Genomic DNA, 21,882 nt, shown 5'->3' with positions numbered 1-21,882 from the left:
CCAACACCTCTACTGTCGCATGTTCCTAAGAACGTTCTTCTCCAGTTTCAAATACAGCGTTGAGAGAGTGACGTCGTCTCGTCTCGGTCAGTCCGATGACGTCGTACTTGATCTTCTTGGCTTGCACCATCAGATCTTCGTGGCCGCTTCCGATGCAAGCGTGCGTGCGTTATAAGTACGATCGTCATCCTAGTCCTTTTCCGTTTCGGTAGCCTACATGACTCCTGCAACCCCGTCCTACCTGGCGCTACCGTACCAGGCTTTCTACCGGTCGGAGACTCTTTTCTATTACTGTTTTTTGCATGAAATTTAAACCCACGGGCAGGTTGCGCCTCTAGTCCCTGGTTTTTGGAGACTTCCGTTCTCCCAGGTGGACATGTGGGCTTATTTGTTGGGCGACTCCAAACGCCTCCCTTGCACCTCCCGTCATTGATTGCGGTTTTGGCCGGACCGACGTGCGGGATACAATGATTTTACGGTCGTCCTGGCCGGGGGTCCTCCCTGAATCGCCTGCGCTCTGGGCGCCGGTCGTTTTGGTCCGCGGTTGCCCCTTCCGCCCCTGGGACGCGCCACGGCCTGCACTAACGCTCCTCTTCCGTGGAGTATTGGTTACATGATTGAAATGGACTGATTTTGGAAAGTTGATATTTCCTTGTTTCGAGGAATAGTTTTGTGGAATATGTGAATGAAATGAACGAGGTGGAAATGCAGAGTGCTGAGAGCGTCATTGGCTCATAGAGCTCAAACTAAGTTTCACTCTCAATCTAAGTTTCATTAGCTCATTGTGCTAATGAAACTTAGATTGAGAGTTTAGTCACTCGTTCTTGTATTCGCTACTTCCCCATGTGGCGCTTTCGGCAAACATAACAAAAATTGCTTTTTGAAAAGGTTTCAGTCGCACTTCAGCAATTTCAGATATGCTTGTATTGTTGCTGCTGCTGAAGCTTTCGAAGTGGACGTTGTTGTTGTCCTTGACCATGAACGGCTATATAACGAATTACAGCGGGATTTGCCGACTTTTGTTAAAGTTTGTTGCGAATTTTTTTGCTCTTTTTTCTTTGTTTTTAAATTCTTCACAGTGCTTAGGTTATGTCACTTTCAAAGAACTAATTTGATAATTTACTTTTGAGTTACGGTACCATTGTACAAGAGCTCTCTTCGTTTCCAAGTAGTTTTCTATTGATTAGTCCAGTAATTGGTCGAACTCAATCAATTTGACGTTCGATTGTTCGAGAAACTCGGTTTCCCATCACTGTATAGTCAGTTGAAAACGAGCCTAACCTTGGTGCAATTCCGTGAGCGGCTGCCGTAGAGGCGGGATCCTTGAATTTTTCAAATATGATTGGAGCTAGCTAGGGTTCCACCTCGAATACTTTTGCTACAATACAACTGCTAGATCCGCCGCGCTGCTTCAGGCGGGAGGGCTGGCAGGCTAGCGAAGTGGGCTTTGTTTTCGCGAAAAAAAAGTAGAGCGTTCTCTTGTTCTGGATCTTGGTCTACTTATTTTGGATGTCTTGCATTTTTTAAGGCAAAAACAGTATCAGCTATCACCTTGGGTTTAGTCGAAGATCTTTAACACTATCATATATGCAGATACTACACCAACCAAAATCTGGTGGAGTTGAGACGCGCTCGCGCCAATCAAGGATAGCAGCACGAAGCGCTTCTATCCATCGGGTTAGTCTTTGCCTTCGTTTGTTTGCCCTTTTTGTTTTTTCATTCTTTTTTTAAATCATATTTGCAGTACTTCTACGGCGTCCACTCTAATCCTTATTTCCCTTTCACCTTTGAATTGAACTTCTCTGAAGTGATATTCTGCAAGATTGGTACAGAAAAAGTACCCGAATCATGTCTACCATTCGGCTCAAAGGTCGAGGACCATCAAACCAAGGTGTGTTTGCGTGCTCATTTTCGCTTGTTTCGAGAACACTCAGTTATCTCACTTAGGTTGTCCCTATAAATCCGTCCACTGATATGGCTCATAGGATGTTTGCTGTCACTCCGTGCCCCACTGTCTCCCAAGCTGTTCTCAAAGCAAGCGTTTTAGGATTTGTTGTAATTACCGAGGTAAGATTAGGATATTTGACTTTTGTAACACTGTGCAATCAGCATCTGCATGACATCGTAGAATATCCCAATCCACGGAGAAAAAAGTCCAGACAGTGCGGTGCTAAACAGTTTTCATAGTCGCTACTTTACTAGCATCGAAGTGAACTGAACACTCTCCATATTTCATTCCGGGCATTTTATTTCAAAAATGAGCTGGCGGCAACTTCTAACTGTACAAACTGAATGAAACAATTGAGAAAAGTTCGGCTAAGACTTGCAAGGGGAAATTGATGGGGTAAGCTGTTCTCTCCCTGCAGTGGCAAGACCACAGTTAGAAGAAGTGTCGTCGAAAGACAACGATTATTAAATCACGAGCAAACGTTAACCCTGTAGCTATAGTTAATACGTAAAAAGCTAAAGGTCTCCCAGAGAATGTATCTCGATTCAATGTATCTCGCTACGTTGAATTTCTGGTTCTTTGTGCATAAAAACCTGAAGGTTTCGGACTACTACTTACTGTATTTGCATTTTATGTTCCTGCTATTTACAAAACATAGGCAGCATTTGCTCTGGCCGTACTAATTTCTGAGTTTTCTCCCGCTGGAGTGGTGAAATCGCATACATATTTTTCATTTATTGTAACTTTTCTGTAGCAGTCTTAGTACTAAATTTTTGTTATAGATCAATATGGAAGATAAACGTATGAGCTTATTATGTCCACAGAGTTCATTAAGCCACAAAGTTCTTGTGTGGACGGATGTGACTTTTCTCGACGACCAAATGACGCGGATTGCGGAGTGAACAAAGTGCTGCTGTCAGTTGTACATAATTTCTTACTCGTTGTGGCTATTCACAATGTTCCACATGGATTACCTGTGAAGGAGGACGTTCACGTAAGACCAATATAGAATTTGCTGAAGAATACATGTTGCGGATTGTTATTTCTTCCACTTCGGCCACTTTCACGTGTAACCCTATCATTCTAACGATGACTGCTCATTCATTTGTTATCGTGGACTTTTCTGAGCTCAAAGTGTGAGCAGCTTTTTTTGTTGGTAAAATTGCTGTTGTGATCTCATATCTCGTTCGTAGAGACAGTGAGCAGAAGTCTCCATATCTTTGTTTTGTAACGAGGAATATTCTGTTATTCTCCATATCTTTGTTTTGTAACGAGGAATATTTATATGCCACACATTCAGCTTAGTATTTGAGATAACATGAGTTTAGAGTTCTTGTTTCTAAAGTCAAATTAGCTGCTCAATAGCAATAGCAAATTACAAATAGATAATAATGATTTTAATGGAACAGAAGTTATTGGAAATAAAACAATCTTAATTATTTTATTATTCCACGCCTCCTGAAGGATACCAACTTCACCGGTTTTAAATGCACTTCATTGTGACCATGGCTTTTTAAAGCGTTTTCTTTCATTGCATTGCTCTTAAGTGGTATAGTCTTATGGTTCAAACGGCTGTGAAGGGTCTCCTGCTTTGAAATTCCAATAAAATGTTTTTGAACGTATGTCACATTGTTTAAGTACACAGAAAGGGAGAAACTGTCGTATTTCTCTACAGGTGACTTTTTTTTTCCAAATTAGAAGGTGATGTATTCTAGTCCATCCCATATGATTCGGTTCATTCGCTGGTCTCTCTCATAGGGAGAAGTTAGCGTGTTACTGAATCTTTTGAAGGGCCTCGCGAAAAATTTGATCAGGTAAGCTTTTGGTAATGTCAGCTATTTAGACACATTACCAACTGCAGGCTTACAGACTTTCAAAATGTGGTTTGTTGCCTGATACGTATGATATAAGCAGAAGGAAAGGACGAATTTTAGACAGCGTTATTCGTGGTTTTCTCGTGAAAAAAAATTCGCGTTTTCGCATGCGGGCATGATAAACAGGGAATGAATAAAGAAGCATGCAACAGCCGTCACAGTGCATAACTAATGGACTACATAATATATCTTCGGTAGATTGTCGAGAATCGAATAAGAAGTGGTAGTTAGTTTATTAATCACTTCCGAACATTTCGAATTGATATCAATATTCACATTTTTAGTACGACTTCAGATTTAGTTTTCCCTTTTCCTAACGGCATTATTTGCATGAGAATAGTTGTGTTCTAAGAACTATGCAGCGACGGAATTCAAGCAATGCTCTGCAATGTCAAAGTCAGCACAAGATCTTAGCCATCGACGGACGTGCTCAAACGAATGGTACCCTGCTATCTGGCGAAGCCACTGACCCACAGTTTCGCTTTGCATTTATGCCTCGTCGCGAAGCAACCGTGAATTTCGTTTCAACTGCCTTTGGGAAAAATTTAGTGATGCTGGAATAAGTTGCTCCTTAGAAACCAAGCTTACAGTAATGTGCGAGTTTTCAGTGGAGCGCCACGGTATCCGATACGTTTGAATAGCTACCGGAAAGTTCTTTTGGTCTCCAAACAAGGAAATGCAAAAATTCGCCTAGTGTCACATACAGGAGTGGTTTGAACATGCCGGAAATACAATAGAAAGCATTAAAAGAGCATTTGAGAAAATTTTGCCCACATTACCTCTCTCGGTTGTTTCTCATCTTCACAATCTTTGCTTTTGAAAAATCGATAAAGGAAGCTAAACTTGAACTTAAATAACGAAATAAGTATTTAAACGTGAAGAAAAGGAAAAGAAAACTGAATCCCCCAGAATGAGTTGATGAGTGAGCAACACATATTTCCATCAGTTGATTTTCTACGAACTGAAATTGTTTGGGCAGTTTTGCACTCATTCTTCGGAGAACGACAGCTATAATCTTTTCTTATCACATTAGCTCATTAAATGCTTCTGAGGACAAATGACAAGCGAAGAAATGGGATTTTTATCTCTTACTAAATCAACGGTTGCACGTAACCAATTTCTTGATGATCTACCTACAGAGTTTCTTGAGACGACAAGCTGTCATATTGGATACGATAACCTATTATGAAGAATATCCACGCCTTTCAAACCTATTGTATGTTGCTGTTTGTGTTTGTATAACATAACACTATATCTTAACATTAGCATGAAAAGTGGTTGTTTTTAAGGAGACAAACATGACTAATATGCTTGCACTCTTCTTACAGGATGCCAATGTACGGAAGATTTAGTTTTTTCTTTTCATATTGGTTTTTAGTTTCCCTCAACAATTGGCTTTAGTTGAAGGCACCATTATTATTGTTAGTTTTACCCCCTCGTGACGTTTAGATATAAGTTAGTCATACTTTAAAATGCGAAGTCTCCACGTGAAGCAGAGTATCTTCTTGTTGTTCTAATGTTTCTTTGTTTAGACACTCGTCAATGTCTTTGTGTGCCATTAACAAGGATAATATTCGCTCGGTTAAGAATCTTCATGCTGGTGTATTTCCTGTTCAGTATTCTGATGCTTTTTTCGAGAAGGTGCTGTTTTTTCCTAACTATTTAAGATGATCTTTTAGCTACTTCACAAGGGACTAAGCTGTGGAAAGAACGTTACTGTTGTTTGTGTCGAAGACGTTTGCTTAAATCGTAGTCAGTTTAAAAGTCAATGTACACTTGAAAACAAGGTCTAGAAAATATGTGTATGACGCAAATTTGGCTACAGGGTTGAATCCAATGGAGCTTATTAACATCTTGATTTTTTGAGGTTTCCAACAATGATTTATGCGCTGCCCTAATGGTGAACGGTGATTGTATCGGTGTAGTCTGCTGCACACTTGAAATTGTCAGCTGTACAAAGACTCTCTATATAATGTCACTTGCAGGTTTGTTTCCAATTAATAGTAGACTGTTTTTCTGCTTCTTGCTCTTAGTGTTCTCCTAAGAATTCATTACAGTTCATCCACTATACCGCTGCCGAGGAATCGGAGCTAAACTCCTTGATTTCGCGACAAGCAAGGCAGAGAATCATCATGTAAAATTAATAAGGCTTCACGTGCAGGTGAAGTTTTGTTTTTCTTTTTCTTTTGGATAAATAGATTTGTTTTCGAACTCCGCACTGAAACGCACATAATTGTTCTGTCGTGGCAGTCAAATCAATACGATTACCACCACTCTGCACCCGTTCTCAAAGCGAATCTTTTTTTGAGTTCTGTACCGCCGCTTGTAAATCATTATCAGAAATAAAAATTCGAGAAAAACAGCTTTCAGTGTGCCAATTTGCCATGCGAAGCGTTGATCTGCCATGAATTTGCATTACTGGACCTTTTTCTTGGATTACAGTAAGAGCGTTCTCTTCATAGTTCCTTTGGAGCTTGTAAATAAAGTTCCCAGCAGCTTGTTTTCAATGCAACAGCTTTTATAGGATCGCACACTTATTTATTTATTTGTCTTTTGTTTTGGTAGTCTTCAGAAAGTGTTATACATGTTATTTTTCTATCTCACTTCCATACTTATTTTTGCCACAACAAGAACAAAACGCGTAAGAATTCTTTTCAAAACTTTTTATCGATTTTGATGAAAATTAACCGAAAACATGCGTGAGACGTGGTGCTCTCACTTTTTGATGGCTCAGACTGTATTACTGTTGTTGAAATTTTGACCTAATGTGATTAGAAAGTTCTAGTCCTGGAAACACGCACAACACAGGGGTATCATCTCGCAAAAGTCAAATTAGGAAGGTTCTATTTCTGGCATCTAGGTGCCAAAATAAAACCGTCCTAATTTCCTCAGTCACTGTCCAGGCTTTGGTTTGCGAATCGCCACCGCTGAAAGCTAAGTCAGGCTTGAAGCGTGGGCGGCAAACGTGGGCACTGGTGCTTCTAGGAAGCCATCAGCAGAACGAAATGCAACCTCGTTCTTTAGAAAGGCAAGACACTCGTGCGTATATTTGAATCAAAGCGGTATGAAGCTTGGTGCAACTGCGTAAGCAACTGTGCGTGAAATAGCGCTATGGAGCGAGGGGCTGGGATCGGGATGGAACCATAGGTAGCTGCACTCGATTTCGATGGGTGGAACTAGCGAGGGTCCCACCTCGATTCCATCCGTTCGTTTCGTTTTGATACGACTATACCTGTACGCAGACGCGTAGCATCAATCCAGTTAAACTCCTTCGGTGGGGACTGTTCGTATCCGGTATAATGTTGATACTAACACTCCAGAAAGGCTGTTTAGTAGTGTGCATTTTGTATTAATAAGATTTCTAGTATAGTATCGGAGAAACTGAGTTCTTACTGTCAAATTTTCCACCTTCACTCGCAGTGTAAACAAAATCGTGGCACAATTATTCGTCACCACTTTTTTAGGTCAGCAACGGAAGCGCAATTCAGTTCTACGAAAAGCGAGGTTTCACGATAGTGGAAGCCACGAAAAATTACTACAACCGATGCATTCCTGCCGATGCGTATGTCATGCAGAAACAACTTGTATGATTAACTCCTGCACATTGTTATTGACTAATAGGTACTGAATGGAAAATTTTCAGTTCTTTGCTTCAGTGCTATCATGTTTTATCTTGCCAAAATGAAAATTAGCAAATAGTTGTTTTTTCCAGTTCTATTCTGTTTACATACTAAAAAAACACCGTCAAAAAGATGTCACACGGTGTTTTGAATGTTTTTTTTTTCAAATTACCTCAAGCTACGCCGTGTTCAGTTCGTAAATCTCTCCATTCGTCATTTCCCGATGTATTGTTTCCATCATCGAGTTCCTTTCTTCGTTTCTTGATTTTTCTCCATGCTGCGACATTGAGCTGTGGGTTTTCTAGAGCAATATTTGCCTCATAGCTGATACGTTTTACTTTCAATACCAAGAAAAATCTGCTTGTTACACTTACTGGAATTCACAGTTGACTTTCTTAAGATCCGGTTGTGAGGATTGTGGTGTTTCTGGAATCGATGCTACGTCCCCGTGTCTGTCTGAAATCTTGTGCTTATTCATTCGTTATTATCACTTTATCTGCGTTACGCTGCCAAGAGGAGCAGGTCAAGAATTGATCATGGTAGCAAAATTCGATGACTCGCCATTACTCCTTTAAAAATGAGGCATTCACAAGAGGCAAGGTGCTGTAAAACTAGGATAGCGAAGATCGAAAAACAAACAAATAAGACTACTGTCCTAAGAAAATGATCAGTTTTTCAAGGTCCGGTCAGGTTGAGGTCTCGACCCTCCATGCTGTCTAACAGTCAGGTATAAGTTGGTCAGGTGTTAGAAAGGATTTAATCTATCTATAAAGTCCACATCTATCAGAATTCTCAAAGGTGAATTCTTTGAAAACAGTGAATAAACTCGAACTCCTCGAACAAGTGCAAGCCAGTCTCTTCCTGAGTTAAAAGGGAGCAATTTTTCGCGAGAGGATGTCGGCTCCTCAAACAGAAGGAACGATTAAAGGATTAACGATTAAATGATTAGGGTGGTTGAAGCCTAGAACAACCCCTTTTCTGTATTTTTTGTAATATTTTGAATAAATGAGGAGTAGGAATTCCTGGTTACCTGTATAATATTTCAACTGAATATCAACTTCCAATGTTAAGAGCTATCCTCGCGGCGGTCAGAACATGTAGGTTATCACATGCCCTTTGGTCCGCTGGAAGTCCTTCTGTCGTCAACGACAATGTTCAGGAGAATTTTAATGGGCGAGAACTTGTTTCGAGGCACAGTAGCACGACCCCGAGTGCAGATTCGTATTTGCTGGAGCAGTCCAACTTTCAGCGAAGATAGGTAGGAGTGTCACGTTAATCTCGGCGTTGTTTGGGAGTCGCCATAAACATATTCAATAAAGTCGGGCTGATGTACGCAAAAAATTAGCTTGCAGTAAAAAATAAGAGCCAATTTCTTTTGTGATTTTTGAACGATATGACCTATTTTCTGAGGTAGAAGATTTTGTGCTGCTAGCGGATTAATGTATTGAGGTAGTACACGACACTTCTTGAGTACTTCCTGACTCAGCATCATTTCCTGAGTTTGATGTCGGATCAGCATTCTTCTTCTTATCTGGATGACAGCATTGTCGCTATCTCGATCAGAGGACGGGAGAGACATTTCGTTCCATCTTCCATATTATAAAATTCTACAATTGCTAATTTATTGAAATATTTTTTTGATATAATTTTGTTTGCTCGGTGCTGATCAACGGCCAATAGACAGTGGCAATGGCGAATATTGAAATCGAAGAAACCTCGATGTGAAGAACATTGAACACCTATAAAAAGGAAGAAGATCGCATCCGAGGCGATCCGCTGATTGACAGCCATCCAGAAGAAATAAATGATTTTCTACGGCGTGGAAATTTGTCCTCTATCCAGGCACTTTCAGTTTCTCTCCTGTCAAAAGGCCAGTTTTCATTTCACAGGTCGCTTAGATCTGGCGAGTCGAGGCGCCGCGCTCGAGTACTGTCTCATTCTTTAAAAGTCGGTTCGCTCTTCACCACAACTATTGGATTCCTGATTCAAAACCTTTCCGATATGCTTCACTAGGGGAAGGTGTTGATGTGTTAGCGCCTTTGTTCCCGGCGTGCCCGGATCTTGTCGTCGCACTTTTCTCTCAGCAAATCTCATGAATCTCTGAGTCTATTCTAGCTCTTCTTTTAATTTCTCAAAATTCCCGTCTCTGTATCTCAGAAATAACACGAATTCTAAATATTCTTTGCATCATAGGAGAAAGTTGACAGTTCGTGGTCCATTACTCTCTGCAGGTGTCCCTCCTTCTCACTCCTCGTTCTTTCAAACAACCGGCCCTGTTTGCGACACCCTTTTGGTAGCAGCCGGTGTTCAAATCCAGTTCATGCTGAAACGCGTATCGAAGCACAGACCCTCTCTTAGTCCAGAGTTTCGTTATTGCCGTGTTCTTGTGGACGGAAGTCCTTTTTGGGAGTAACGTATCGCTCACGGAAGTTGCCCTTTGAGGCGTCTTCATCAATACCGCTCATCCAGCCCATACTGGCATAGAAATCTCGATTCCGGCCTTATCAAATTGCATACGTAGACGTTGGTATGTGATAAGTACAGTAGCACTATTTTCTCGCTGATTTTTACTACTGCAAAATAAAATTCCGCATCGCCTGTGTCTGAAAGTTACATACCTCAAATGAACAAGCGAACATGGCGCTGTTCAACCACACATCTCTTTCCTTTATTTCTTTTTCTTCATCTTTCCCTGTTCTTTTCTTTCCATTTCGCACCACACTGTGAATATTAGCCTGCAGTTTCAAAAGTATGTACTTCAGTTTAAATTCACTTCGTATCGATTCGTGATGATAGATAAATTATTTCGTTTTTAATTGTAAAGTTATGATTACGATTCGCATAGGAACTTTCCTCATCCTTTTTCTTATTTTATTATCGCTAAAAGCGATACGTGTAGATAAACATAAAAGTTAGAAAGTGATTGTCGCATATATTCATTTTCCTGTTTGCCAAGCGTTGTTTCTAATCCTTTTCTCTTTTCCTAAATCAGTCTCCAGATGTAAAACACAAGTTAGGGTGTTCCCCATTTGATCACCGTTTTCCTTTTGCGTGTTGTTGTTGCGGTGGTCAATCGAACGCCAATCCTTACGGCCGGATGCGATCCGGTTCGGCTCCCTGGCTAATTGCTTTCGCAGCTAGGATGTAGCAGACTGCTTCACTCCTGTTGCAGTCACCTTCATTGCCTTCCATAGCTTGTCTCATCTTATCCGTGTCCGTCATTTTTTCCAACAACTGTCTATCTGTCCTTCTTGTCATTGCGTTGTTTCATAATTTGTTCCATAGAAAATGTTATACACTCATACAGTTATAGTTCCTATCGTTGACGGAAATGTCAACAGCAGCACTACGGGTCGGCACCCGTGCTGTACCGACAAAGCATCATATGCTGTATACGGAGAAGCACATGGAAATTCGCAGAGAACTTCGCAAGGTAGAACTCTGACTTTTTCAAATCGCGACCCGATTCTTGTAAAGAAGTCCTGATATTTGGACTTCATTCCAAAAAAAAATCATGCTTTTTTTGTGAAATAGACGTGCGAAATTTTAAAACATTGCAAATCACTCGGCAAGAGTCACTCGTCTTTTTATGTATGTTAGTTCTTCAGGATGTTTAGGATAATTAGTCGATGACAGAATTGGGTGCACACCACTTCTGTCGCCTCTACTCCCGTTTCCTCCCGTTGTTTTTCGATTTGCTGAGGCGAGAACCAGCAGTAATTTCATTTGTTCTGTCCGCGTCCAAGAGTTGTGGGTTGACACCACTCTTCGAAAGTCATGATGTACTTCGTTTTTCTCAAGAAATTTGGCCGAGAAATCTGCTCATAGGATCACTTCCTTTTCTGTGTTTTCTGTCTCGTCGAATCAAATCACTCACGGCTCTGCTTGAAAGGTGATCGTTCAAACAAATCACGTGTAAGCTCAAGTCATTTTACGTTTCTTGACAAATGTGGCAGCACCTATGATTTTCGATCCTCACGATGAGCTTTGAAAACTCTTTCCGTTTGCCTGAAGTTACTTCATGGTATACTATTCACAGCATCACTCTTTCAAGGTAGCGTTAAATAACGCTGAATTGGGACGTATATGAAGCATAACGCAGGAAAAACAGTGCTATTAAAGAGAGTGGGCGTGGAGCTGGAGGTTACCGGTCCTCCTCCTCATGTCCTCGAATCCGTTACATGGTTGGCCTCCCCCCACTGTTCGTTCCCTCAGGGATTAGTATGCCTTTCATAACTTCCTTTTCTCGATATGGTTGCCTGAGGAGTCCGAACATATTTGTTTCACTCAGCTTGAACGAGGCATCAGAAAACCTATCTGTTCTTAAAAACATTGCTTTACTCATGTTAGCTGAATTTTCCACACGTTTCGCCATATTTTTCCAGCGCCTGTTCCACACTGCTGAGGATTGCTGTTGTAAGAACGATGTCATTAGCGACACTAAAAGATTGTGATTGCAATCCATCAATTTTTACTCTCTTATGTTTCCGTTTCACTTCTAAAATTGACTGATGAACGTTTCAGAGACTACTGTCCTGTTAGGTTTCCCCTTACATCGACAATGATGTTATGGAATCAAAGAACTGTGGTTGCGAAGTTGCCATATAAGCTATGAAATATTTTCGACCATCAAATTGTGAACTGGTTGTCGAAAACTTCCGTCCTGGCTGACCTCAAGTGCGTTTTCTAAGTTAATGGAAGCCCTGATGGTTTTCTTTATTCTCGCGGAACTCGTATAAGCTTTGAAATAGTGGTCACTCAATCGTGCTGATTCGTTTTCAAAATCCTCTCCAATTTCTTTTAATGCAATCTAGAATCACCCCTGTAAAGGGCTTGTGGAAGGTAGATAGCAAGCAGATTCGGCAATCGTTGCCGATGACGTCCAGATTCTCCTTCTTAAGTAACTGTACGGTAATGCTGGCTCCTTACTGGTTAAAAACCTCTGATTTTGAAATAAGGATGTGAAGAGCCGGAGTTCCAATAAGGAATAGGCAGACGGCAACTTTTTTTGAATGTTAAGACTCGATACTACGGAACGATTTTTCAGCGACTTGACGGCTGATGCTTCATGCTGAACTTCGAGGAAGTGATACTTGAGATATCAATCGATTAGACGATAATTAATCTAGTGAACGTGACTGCAAATATCAGAGCAGAAGTCATGAGGGACCTTCTCCAGATGCTGCGGTTGTTCCTTTCGGGTTCCGGAAGGTATTCGTCCAGTTTCATGAATGCAAGAGCGGTGAAGCATAGCGAATACTCTTTTCCGTTCCCCATTATGATTTTTGGCGGGTGCAGCGCAGACGGTAAGTGGTTCGATTGGGAGTGGACGATCGACCGAAGGTTCGAAACCGCTCTTGTGCCAGCCAAACCTTTCATGCTTCGGAGTCGTTAAAGTGGTGTCAGACTCGTCTTAGAGAAAAACACCGACTTGACACATCACCTGGACCGTGCAAGTCATGTATAGGTCAACACGCGTTCGTATTTATATTATTTATTTATTATTCGTACCTCAAGGATTTTGAGTTGCAGTGAAAACGCGTTGGCGCTCGCTGAGCTGAGCCAGAGACTTTATCTCTTGTTATAGTTTGTCCCGCTGAGTGACTATCAAATGGAGAAAAGATTTTCTGGCATTATGAGTCTGATGATGGATTGTAAGCGGCGAAGGATGTCAGAACTGCACCGATTTACATCTTTCTAGTCCATTAGGCGTGCGACTGGGATTTCAGTTGTCCTGTGAAGTCGATGATCATTGCAACGCCATATTGACGAAGACTTCGCATCTATCGCATCTTCTGAGAAGCAGTACTCCTCGCAGCTGTTGGTCCTATCATGACGTGCCTGGTTTTCTTGGCTTGCACCAATAAGCTTCCGCTACTGATGCAAGATGTATGTATGTACGTATCGCCATTCGAGTCCTTTCCGCTGCTCGGATGGCCCCCGTCACCTCCGTTGCCGGCGTTGCTCCGAAGCACAACTGATCCTTCTTTTCACTGTGAACGATACGAGAACGTGGGCAGCCGGTCTGCATCCAGTCTCTTGGAGGCTGGATGGACTCCCCTGAAAGCCAGAATCAGAAGTGGAGTAGGATAGGGTTATTCTTTTGGAGACAACTCGAAGTCGCCTTTGCTGGACCTTTTAAAGGCATCACCCTACGAATCTCAGGTGGTGCAGATTTCAGGTGGAGTATTCGTATACGGGATGGGAGGCTATGGAAAGGGGAGTGATTCCGTCCATTTCTTCATAATTTCCGTAAAAAACGGCACGGAAGATGCGGCGCCGCCCAAGGCTGGCGCGCTCCAGTCAAACTCCTTGTAGAAAATAGTGCGCCATAAAGCCCGAAGCCGTATCTTCTGGATCGTTTTTTACGGCAATTAGGAAGAAATGGACGGAATCACCTCTCTATCCATAGTCTCCCATCCCGTATACGAATACTCCACCTGAAATCCGTACCACCTCAAATTCTTGGAGTGATGCCTTTAACCACTAGACTGCAGACTGACCTATTTGTTCGGCCCTCAAGTGCTGATGGGTTGAGAGCGGGGGCAGGTCTGCCATTTGCTATCCGTGCACGCATAAACACATCCACACAGATGCACGAATTCGATTATGCTTTACGGAATGTGCAGGGGTTCAGGAATTTGGTAGAAATTTAGAAATACCGCCATTTTTTCTGACGACTCTTGGCACCTGCTTTTTTCATTTTCGCTTTCTCTTAATTCTACCATCTATAGCCTGTTATAGTCGGGTCAGAACGACTCGAAGTTGTGGATTTAAAAAAAAATTAAAAAACATTTTTTTCGGGTGAAATACACTTTTACCTAAGCGGGTAAGTAAATAAACAAAACTTTTTGGGTTACGGAGAGCGAATTGTTTACGGAACGTCCGATGCATCCACAATTCGCAACTGTACGGTGTGAATTCTGGGCATTAGGAGTGATCCGACCGTATTTTTTGAGGATTACGATGGAGCTGCTATCACTGTATACCGTGATCGTCACAGAATTATGCTTACTGACTGGGATTGCCTCATTTTGAAGGGGATGGCGCTTTACAATCTTTTATTGGAAGGATGGAGCAATCTTCTGACCCTATAAAAAATTTATTGAACGAAAAATCTCCTCAACGTAGTAGCATCTCTTTGCTTGGCGATCGAGAACGGCCTGTCACTGTCTGCGATCTGACCCATGAGATTTCTTTTTCTGGGGTTTTGCAAAGTCAACAGTTCATCCAAACGAACCACAGAATATCCCGTGAGAAGGAAGGAGGAAATTGTGAGAACCATCAACGAAATCGAGCCAGCAGTCTGTTAGCAAACGATAAAGGATAAAGTGTCTGGCGTTAATCAGTCCGCTCGGGATGCGCCCCCCCGTTCACTTCAATTCAGAATCGTTTGAGGTTTACGAACGTCTTGCTAGCCTATGCAATGACTAGCGGGGGCCAGCCGATGAGTCAAGTCAGTGTTTGCATCCCCCAGACAAGTCTGCCACCAATTTATAGACTCCGGAGGGATGAAAGACTTGAATGGCCGTACAAGAGTCATAAATAGTCTTTCGATAGATTTTTTTAATTTGTACATTATTTTCCTCGTTGAGAGAATTTAAACATATCGAACTTCAATGGAAGCATACCTCGATGTCACACATCCTTGCCTGCCCTTATGCACGATATCATATTTTCTGTCTCAATGGTACACCAGCATTGAACCTTCCTCGGTGGAAAAAGTTTAAATTTCCACTGCAATTCATGTGTTTTATGATACTGTTAAATTCGCCCCAACTTTCTGAACACCCATTGTCTGTCAGAGCTCGCAACGCAAAAAGGAGTTCGTCTCATAATTATATCTGGCTTGATTTAGAACAAGATCGCTGTTTTTTTTTGCGTTGAGCCTCTATCCTGCGTTTTGTGGGCACACGCTACTGCGAATAATCGAGGAAACTGTGATCCTTTCGGTGAGGGAGATGCGTGGACGCAAAACATAGAGATTGCGCCAAATGTGTTCAACCGGGAGAGCTTAACGTCTTTAGCTTAACGATCAACGTATTCCCTTTACACTCACGGTATGGCAGCACTCACACAACTCTCCGAATCAAATCAGTCTTTTCAGGTTTCGGAAGTTAGGAATGTTCCAGAGATTTAAATACAAAATATCTCTACTGGCACTATTACTGTACGAAAATATCACTAAAGCCTTTCAGCTGATCCAGCGATCGATCAATCCCCACGTGCAAAAATGGGAGGATGCGGGGAGGTTTCCAGCACATGCGGTTTTCAAGCAGCTGGGAAATATGGGGGTTCTAGCTGTTAGCAAACCTTCAGGTAACTAATTCGCAGGTTAGACTCGTAATTCGTAGCTCGGTGACCAGTCATCAAACTTCCGCTGCTTAGCTTTTGGTGGACTGGGTTTGGATTTCTCCTACTCGATCGCCGTCGCAGAAGAGTTGGGCAACATAGACTGCGCTGCGATTCCGATGGCCGTCTGCGTTCAGGTATGCGTGAGATACATAAACGTTCTGAAATCCCAAGCTAAAACATCCACCGGCGAGAACTTCATGCTCGCTTGTGCAGACACACATGGCGACACCTGCGCTGGCCATGTTCGGCAGCGATTCGTTGAGAGCCGAATTCCTTACTCCATCAGTGAACGGCGACATGGTGGCTTGCATTGCAGTGAGCGAGCCAGAAGCGGGCAGCGACGTCGCAGGTAGTGGTTTGATTCTCACCAGTTATTCATAGAGATTTTTTCTTTGACATATAATCAGCAATCCGGACTAGGGCTACCAGAAGCGGTTCCGATCTCATTATAAGCGGCCATAAGATGTGGATTACGAATGGAGCGCAGGTATCTGTGTCCTTCTGTCAGTTTGATGCTTTACTCTGTTTTGGAAATTTTCGGTGTAGGATTCATTCGAAATAATGTGGGGTTTGAGATGTAGTTTTCAAGATTGAAAATAAAAACGCAAAACTCTCCACATTTCTTTGAGTCAAACACCTCAGGAAACCCTGAGGCCTCAGTGGACACGACGAAGCAACTTTTTACAGCTGCGGGAAGATGGAACGAAAAAGAAGATCTCATTGTTGGTGCGGCTGCGAAAAGTTGCTTCGCCAGGTGATTTTGTCACTACACCACCTTTGTTTTATCACTCTTATGCCAAGAATTCCCTGCTCAGGCAAACTGATGCTGCTGAAGGTTCAGATTTTTGGATTTATAGAAAATGTTTTGCATTTTTGAAGTTATTCTAGGGAATCACGTCTTAAATGGACTGTGATACTGCAGAACGTGTCGCTTTCTCGAGCGCAGTTGCTTACGCGATTTCTTAAATCTCACAAATTGAATGTGGTTAGATGAGATGATTAGATCGAATGTGGTAGGGTGCACAGTGGAGCGAAAAACCATTCGGTGAGCAAGAGTTCGGGCATGGCAAGCTCTTTTGTAGTTGTTGGCAAATGCGTCCAGCGGGGTGAGTGCATTTGGCTGGAAGAGAGTGAAGATGGATGTGTAAATCAAAGAACAGGAGAGAGATGGTTGCCGCAAAGCGTCGCGGTGACCCGGCTCATCACGCCTAGATCCGGCTACGAAGCATTTTTATTTGTGCCTCGTCAATCGTGCTCATTGCTAGCCTGGCGGTTGCTTGTTAAGGCCGATTGGGCTTGCGTGCTTGTGAACACCAACAACAACTCGTCGCCACACCGTAGCAAAAGTCTTGTCTGTGTAAGACTGGACGAACCAGGTATGAAAGCATCCAACTCTTTCTTGGAGAGGATTTTTTTCAAAATTTCAGGAGTTCTTCGCACTGCAAATGTAAAAAAATTAGGGATGCAGAGTTCAGATACGGCCGAGATTTTCTTCGACAACGTCAGAGTGGGTGATTCACTGTTTTCCCGTTTGATTAGTGGAGTCGCCACTGCGACTTAGTTCAGAATTGCGTCAGCGACGGGTGAAAAGTGTAAAAAGAGATAGTCATTCGTCAAATACATCTCTAGCGAAAGGACGTCCATTCTTTTCGCTCACTCAAACAATTTGAATGGGATATGTAGATCAACGTCAACGGATTCGACGCATTTGTGTGCGCATGCGGCCTTTTCAGAGTAGATGCCTTACTTGGTTAGGTCTGAAATCCACAACTCTGTACATCAATCATATTGTAACGAGTTCTATCGTCGCAAACACAACCACCTTCTTTCCGATGTTTTTGTTCCTGCTATTAGCCGCTAACGAGAAAAACGTTCCTAAGGCATTTGTTAACCTCCCACCCTTGCATAACGCCTATTAATCCCTGACAAATCAAATTTGGAGACCATCGTCGATTAATTCTATCTATCTGATGAGCTCTGTCCATAACCAGAATTTCTCGCGTCCCCGTAAAAGTTCTCAAAGATGGCGTGATAAACGGCCTTGCGATCGAATTTGGCTACAAGCCACCTAGTAACGTGCCATATCTGCGAACGTAAGCGTACGCGACGCGTTTGTGAACGAGCGCACAATCAGAGGGCTGTTAAAGCCGTCTCTCCGCTCGCTGGCAGACATTTTCTAAACTGTAATTTCAGGTGCCGGCTCGTAATATAATTGGTGAAGAAGGACAGGGTTTCGTTTACCAAATGTTGCAATTCCAAGACGAACGGCTGGTAACTGCCGCTGTCTGTAAGTGGACGGATTTTGGTCACGCGTTGTCGTGAGAGCCGTTAAACTGTGGTGTTTAGTGCTTGAACCTCTACAACGGTGCATTTCTCTCACGGCCGAATACGCGAGAGATCGGAGGATCTTCGGAACCACAGTCTTGAATCAACAGGTTGGTGAAGCTGAACTGCGCTGTCCATTCTCACTGTCACCGTTCCAGACAGTACATTTCACGTTGGCCGAGCTACAGTCCGAATTGGAGGCTGTTCGCGCACTTCTGTACAGGTACCGTTGCTTCGGTGTTCGTATGCACAAAATTAGTAGTCGTATTTCCCAGAGCAGTGCTGTCACGACTTCACGGTGATGACGTGACTCTGTTGGCGTCGATGGCTAAGCTGAAAGCGGGAAGATTGGCTCGAATAGTAACGGACAGTTGCTTGCAGGTAAATGCCACCCAACACCCATCCATAGATACGAGTGCATTTGCAAAAGAAAATGAGAAACAGGTGTTTTTTTTCTGCGAAAAGGTGATAATTTTCAGTTCTGGGGTGGAACTGGGTTCACATGGGACAATCCGGTGTGTCAGATGCATCGAGATCTCCGGTTGCACTCCATCGGTGCCGGGGCCGACGAAGTCATGCTGTCGATAATTTGTAAATACATGGGCATTGCACCACAGAAATAATTATGCTAAGCATATTTACACTGCCGTATTGAATGAAGTAAATATTAGCCTAACTTCTTTGTTTTTTTCTGTTTTTTTAATTGTTTTCATGCAGTAGAGGAAGAACTATGCAAAGAAAACACTTGAAATAAAAGTCTTGAGAAAATAAAAAAAATAAAATAAATAATAAAAATAAAAACAAAAGTCTTAAGAAAGAATGAGATTGCTAATTGGATTTGATCCGATTCAAGCAGTAGAGTAGCCAAGGCACGAACGTTGTTTGCTTCTCTACTGATCGTGCTGCTTCTTCTCCGAATTTCTAACATGAATTAGGACGGGTGTTCTACTGTAAATGAAGGATAAAGTCACTGGCGTATCAATCCGCTTGGGATGCACCGACGCGTTTTACTGCAATTCGTAATAGTTTAGGTTTAGGAATACGTGTTGGCCTATACGGTGACTTGTGGGGGCAAGCCGATGGTCAAGTCAGTGGTTTTATCCTCCCAGACAGATCTGATATCTATTTGTCGAACCCAGATAGATGAAAGGCTTGGTTTGTCCTAGGGCGGTTTCGAACCGTCGACTGTGTGGCTGCAACGGACCTCCAACCGGCTGCGCCACACCCGCCACACAAAGCGTTTCTGGCTGTTGATAAGCGATCTTCACTATGTAGACTAAATTGCATTGTGAAACAACAACAATAATAATAATAGAGGGATGCAACTGGAAAACTACGGTATTTTTATATTCAGGGCAAATATACTTGTAGTGCTTTGAAGTACTACAAATATACTTGTACTTGTAAAATATACTTGTAGCGCTTCGTCAAGGTCGCTTAGATTTTGTTTCTCTGGAGAAAATAGTCGGCTCCATGATCCCTCTAGACTAAATCGAGCAAGTGGCCTCCACTGTACGCATGAATACTTTGCTCAGTCTCCCCTCAATATGTTAGAAGTCCAGTTGCGGACATTCCTCGTCGTTAAGAAGAAGCGTTCGCGCAGAATTTCCAATTCGATCTCTTCAGCAATACTTCAAAACTTCTTTTTCCTCTCCTCGGAACTCTCTCAAAAATAGAGGAAAGCTTAGAGCGATCAGCTCTCCACGACCACCAACACCTCTCCAAAAATACGACCGATAAAGTGACTCCATTGCGCTTATGAAATTAGTATACGCATCATGCTAGAGCAACAATGACCGTTGCCAATCCACTGGTAGCTTGTTTAATGACAGCGTTCGCCATCATCATTTTTGCTTGTAAACCATTTTGACGGCCGCACTTGTGCAGATATCCGGACTTTTTTCTGGTTTGCCGTGAGGACTGATCATTGGTCAGGACTGCTGATCTCTATGTTTCTCCATGGACGAAAGGACTACGTCTTCACTGCGTTGTTGTGTCGGTCTAGGTTCCAGTGTGATAGTCCAGACTTTTTTGAAGCGCGCAAGTTCAGCATCCCCTGAAGCTTGCCGTTTGCAGTTGTTGCAGCTTAGCTTTATTATTTGCTTACTGTAGATTTCTTGTTGGGCACGGCAGTTTATCGTTATCGTTCCCTTACTGTACGCTACCCTTAGTGCGATTTGTGTGCGGTTTCACTTACCATTGAGGACGGTAGGAACCGTTGAGGAGCATTGTGTAAGTTGGTTGAGCAGCTCCGATGGTCGACAAGAACCTCTTCAAGAGCGTTGTCTTCCAAGAAGCTGTACACCTGTAGAAGCTTCATGTGCATGGAGTCCACGATCGGTGGACTCCAATGTTGTTGTCGGTACATATTTACGCGTGCAGGAACAACTCTTCACTGACACTTCTGTTTTTTTAGGAATCATTTATTCATTCCCTTTCCAAATCCATTTGGCATCAAGTGTCTATTTTTCCGTATCATAACACCTGTCTGTATTTCGTATCTATGTAAGAAAATAACGTATCCTCGCTACTAACAGAACATTTTCGATTAGTTCATTTGCTTTCTGGAAGATCTTGCATCAGGCTAGTTTAACATCAACAATTACTTTAAGAATGCGCACCATCGCACCGTTTTTAAAGAATTTTATGCAGCGATGGGAAGACATCAATAAACACTGTTTTATGTTTCAGAATGAACTGCACTTAATGGAGTTGGATGCTGCCACATTCCGATGCCAATTTCTGCGGAAAGTTCGAACATTCAAAAGTGTGCATCACAATTCAGTGTTCGAAACAACTTTTGCCTCCCGGCCTCACAGATATTTTGTTCCTCATGAACCTTTCACTCTCACATTCTTCTCAGCTTCGCTGACCACTGGTCGCAAGGAAAATGGCGCTGAAGCAATGTTTGCAAGAGGTGTGCACCACGAATTCATTTTGACGACAGTGTTCGAGAAATCAGGAGACCTTCGTTTGCAAGAAGAGGCAGCTAAGCGATTACATCCGCATAGGTGGTAAAGTAGAAACTCCACACTTGACTGATTAAACAAAGAGGGCTTTAGCAGAGAAGGGTCCGCAGTCTGCCTTGTCGCTGGCAAACAAAAGTCACTAACTTCTGATCTCTTCTTCGTTGGAAACCTTATGCCGTGATGAACGGGGGAAGAAGATGTTCCTTCCTGAATGAAATCTGACAGTCCTTTTGCCGAGTTTACAATAACCTTAAATCGTCCAGAAAAAAAAACAGATCTGATTAAAATTAGTTGCTCATTGGTTCTTGACTACATAAATCGAGCCATGGCTCTCAGAATATTTGATTTTTTTGGATTTTTTTTTCCTGAAATATTTAGTACCCCTGAGGTCGTCGGTCAGTATTTCTAGTGTTAGTGTCAGCCAAACTCTCCCCACTTATTTTGTATATTTCTGCTTTTGGTAGATTTAGAATTTCATACTATATAATTCAAGTCAGTGTTTCAAATAAGTGTCATTAGTAACGAACTGTTATAATCAAATGAAACTGATGTATCGTATCATGAAAATAGCTATGTTCTTTTTCATAGCAAAATTCTCCTAACGAGGAGAGGAGAAGACGAAAGTACAAATTAAGAAAAATCCATTGGAAGGACTTTTTGTGGTTCTTAAAGAGGCTGCATTTGATCCCGCTGTGGTCGATAAATAGGTATCAGAGACTTGTCTGGGACGATAAAAACACTTGCTTCAGCGTCGCGTGACCCCTGCAGGTCATTGTAAGGATGGACATAAA

The 21,882-nt window shown here is 42.4% G+C and overlaps 3 protein-coding genes across 6 annotated transcripts; 2 read left to right on the top strand and 1 right to left on the bottom strand.

Moving 5' to 3' along the window:
- Positions 1–19: 19 nt before the first annotated feature.
- Positions 20–7,412, top strand: RB195_010753 (uncharacterized protein; the record flags this gene model as incomplete). Of its 3 annotated transcripts, XM_064191891.1 has the most annotated exons (11): positions 20–160; positions 896–1,027; positions 1,594–1,677; positions 1,745–1,891; positions 1,948–2,067; positions 2,731–2,790; positions 3,707–3,762; positions 5,355–5,463; positions 5,690–5,807; positions 5,880–5,983; positions 7,287–7,412. In XM_064191891.1, 11 exons carry the CDS (start codon positions 20–22, stop codon positions 7,410–7,412), a joined length of 1,197 nt encoding a protein of 398 aa, XP_064049472.1. The 3 variants fall into 3 exon arrangements, with proteins under 3 accessions (XP_064049472.1, XP_064049474.1, XP_064049473.1); XM_064191890.1 differs by lacking the exons at positions 3,707–3,762; positions 5,355–5,463; positions 5,690–5,807; positions 5,880–5,983; positions 7,287–7,412 and having other exon boundaries at positions 96–175; positions 916–1,027; positions 2,731–2,850; XM_064191889.1 differs by lacking the exons at positions 20–160; positions 896–1,027; positions 1,594–1,677; ... (1 more) ...; positions 1,948–2,067; positions 2,731–2,790 and adding an exon at positions 3,570–3,623.
- Positions 7,413–7,615: 203 nt separating this feature from the next.
- On the bottom strand, positions 7,616–8,934 carry RB195_010752 (uncharacterized protein; the record flags this gene model as incomplete). The annotated part of the gene is made up of 3 exons (XM_064191888.1): positions 7,616–7,766; positions 7,817–7,898; positions 8,841–8,934. 3 exons carry the CDS (start codon positions 8,932–8,934, stop codon positions 7,616–7,618), a joined length of 327 nt encoding a protein of 108 aa, XP_064049471.1.
- Positions 8,935–10,773: 1,839 nt separating this feature from the next.
- RB195_010751 (uncharacterized protein) lies at positions 10,774–21,140 on the top strand (the record flags this gene model as incomplete). 2 transcript variants are annotated; one of them, XM_064191887.1, is made up of 14 exons in its annotated part: positions 10,774–10,875; positions 15,641–15,761; positions 15,831–15,931; positions 16,011–16,146; positions 16,205–16,284; positions 17,083–17,173; positions 17,225–17,304; positions 17,991–18,084; positions 18,144–18,232; positions 18,281–18,345; positions 18,398–18,503; positions 18,602–18,637; positions 20,814–20,889; positions 20,986–21,140. In XM_064191887.1, 14 exons carry the CDS (start codon positions 10,774–10,776, stop codon positions 21,138–21,140), a joined length of 1,332 nt encoding a protein of 443 aa, XP_064049469.1. The 2 variants fall into 2 exon arrangements, with proteins under 2 accessions (XP_064049469.1, XP_064049470.1); XM_064191886.1 differs by lacking the exons at positions 20,814–20,889; positions 20,986–21,140 and having other exon boundaries at positions 18,602–18,745.
- Positions 21,141–21,882: the final 742 nt, after the last annotated feature.

Source organism: Necator americanus, chromosome III, assembly GCF_031761385.1.
Source record: "Necator americanus strain Aroian chromosome III, whole genome shotgun sequence".
NCBI classification, from domain to species: Eukaryota; Metazoa; Nematoda; class Chromadorea; order Rhabditida; family Ancylostomatidae; genus Necator; species Necator americanus.
The sequence above is the reverse complement of the archived record's forward strand: the minus strand, read 5'-3'. Positions and strand labels throughout refer to the sequence as shown.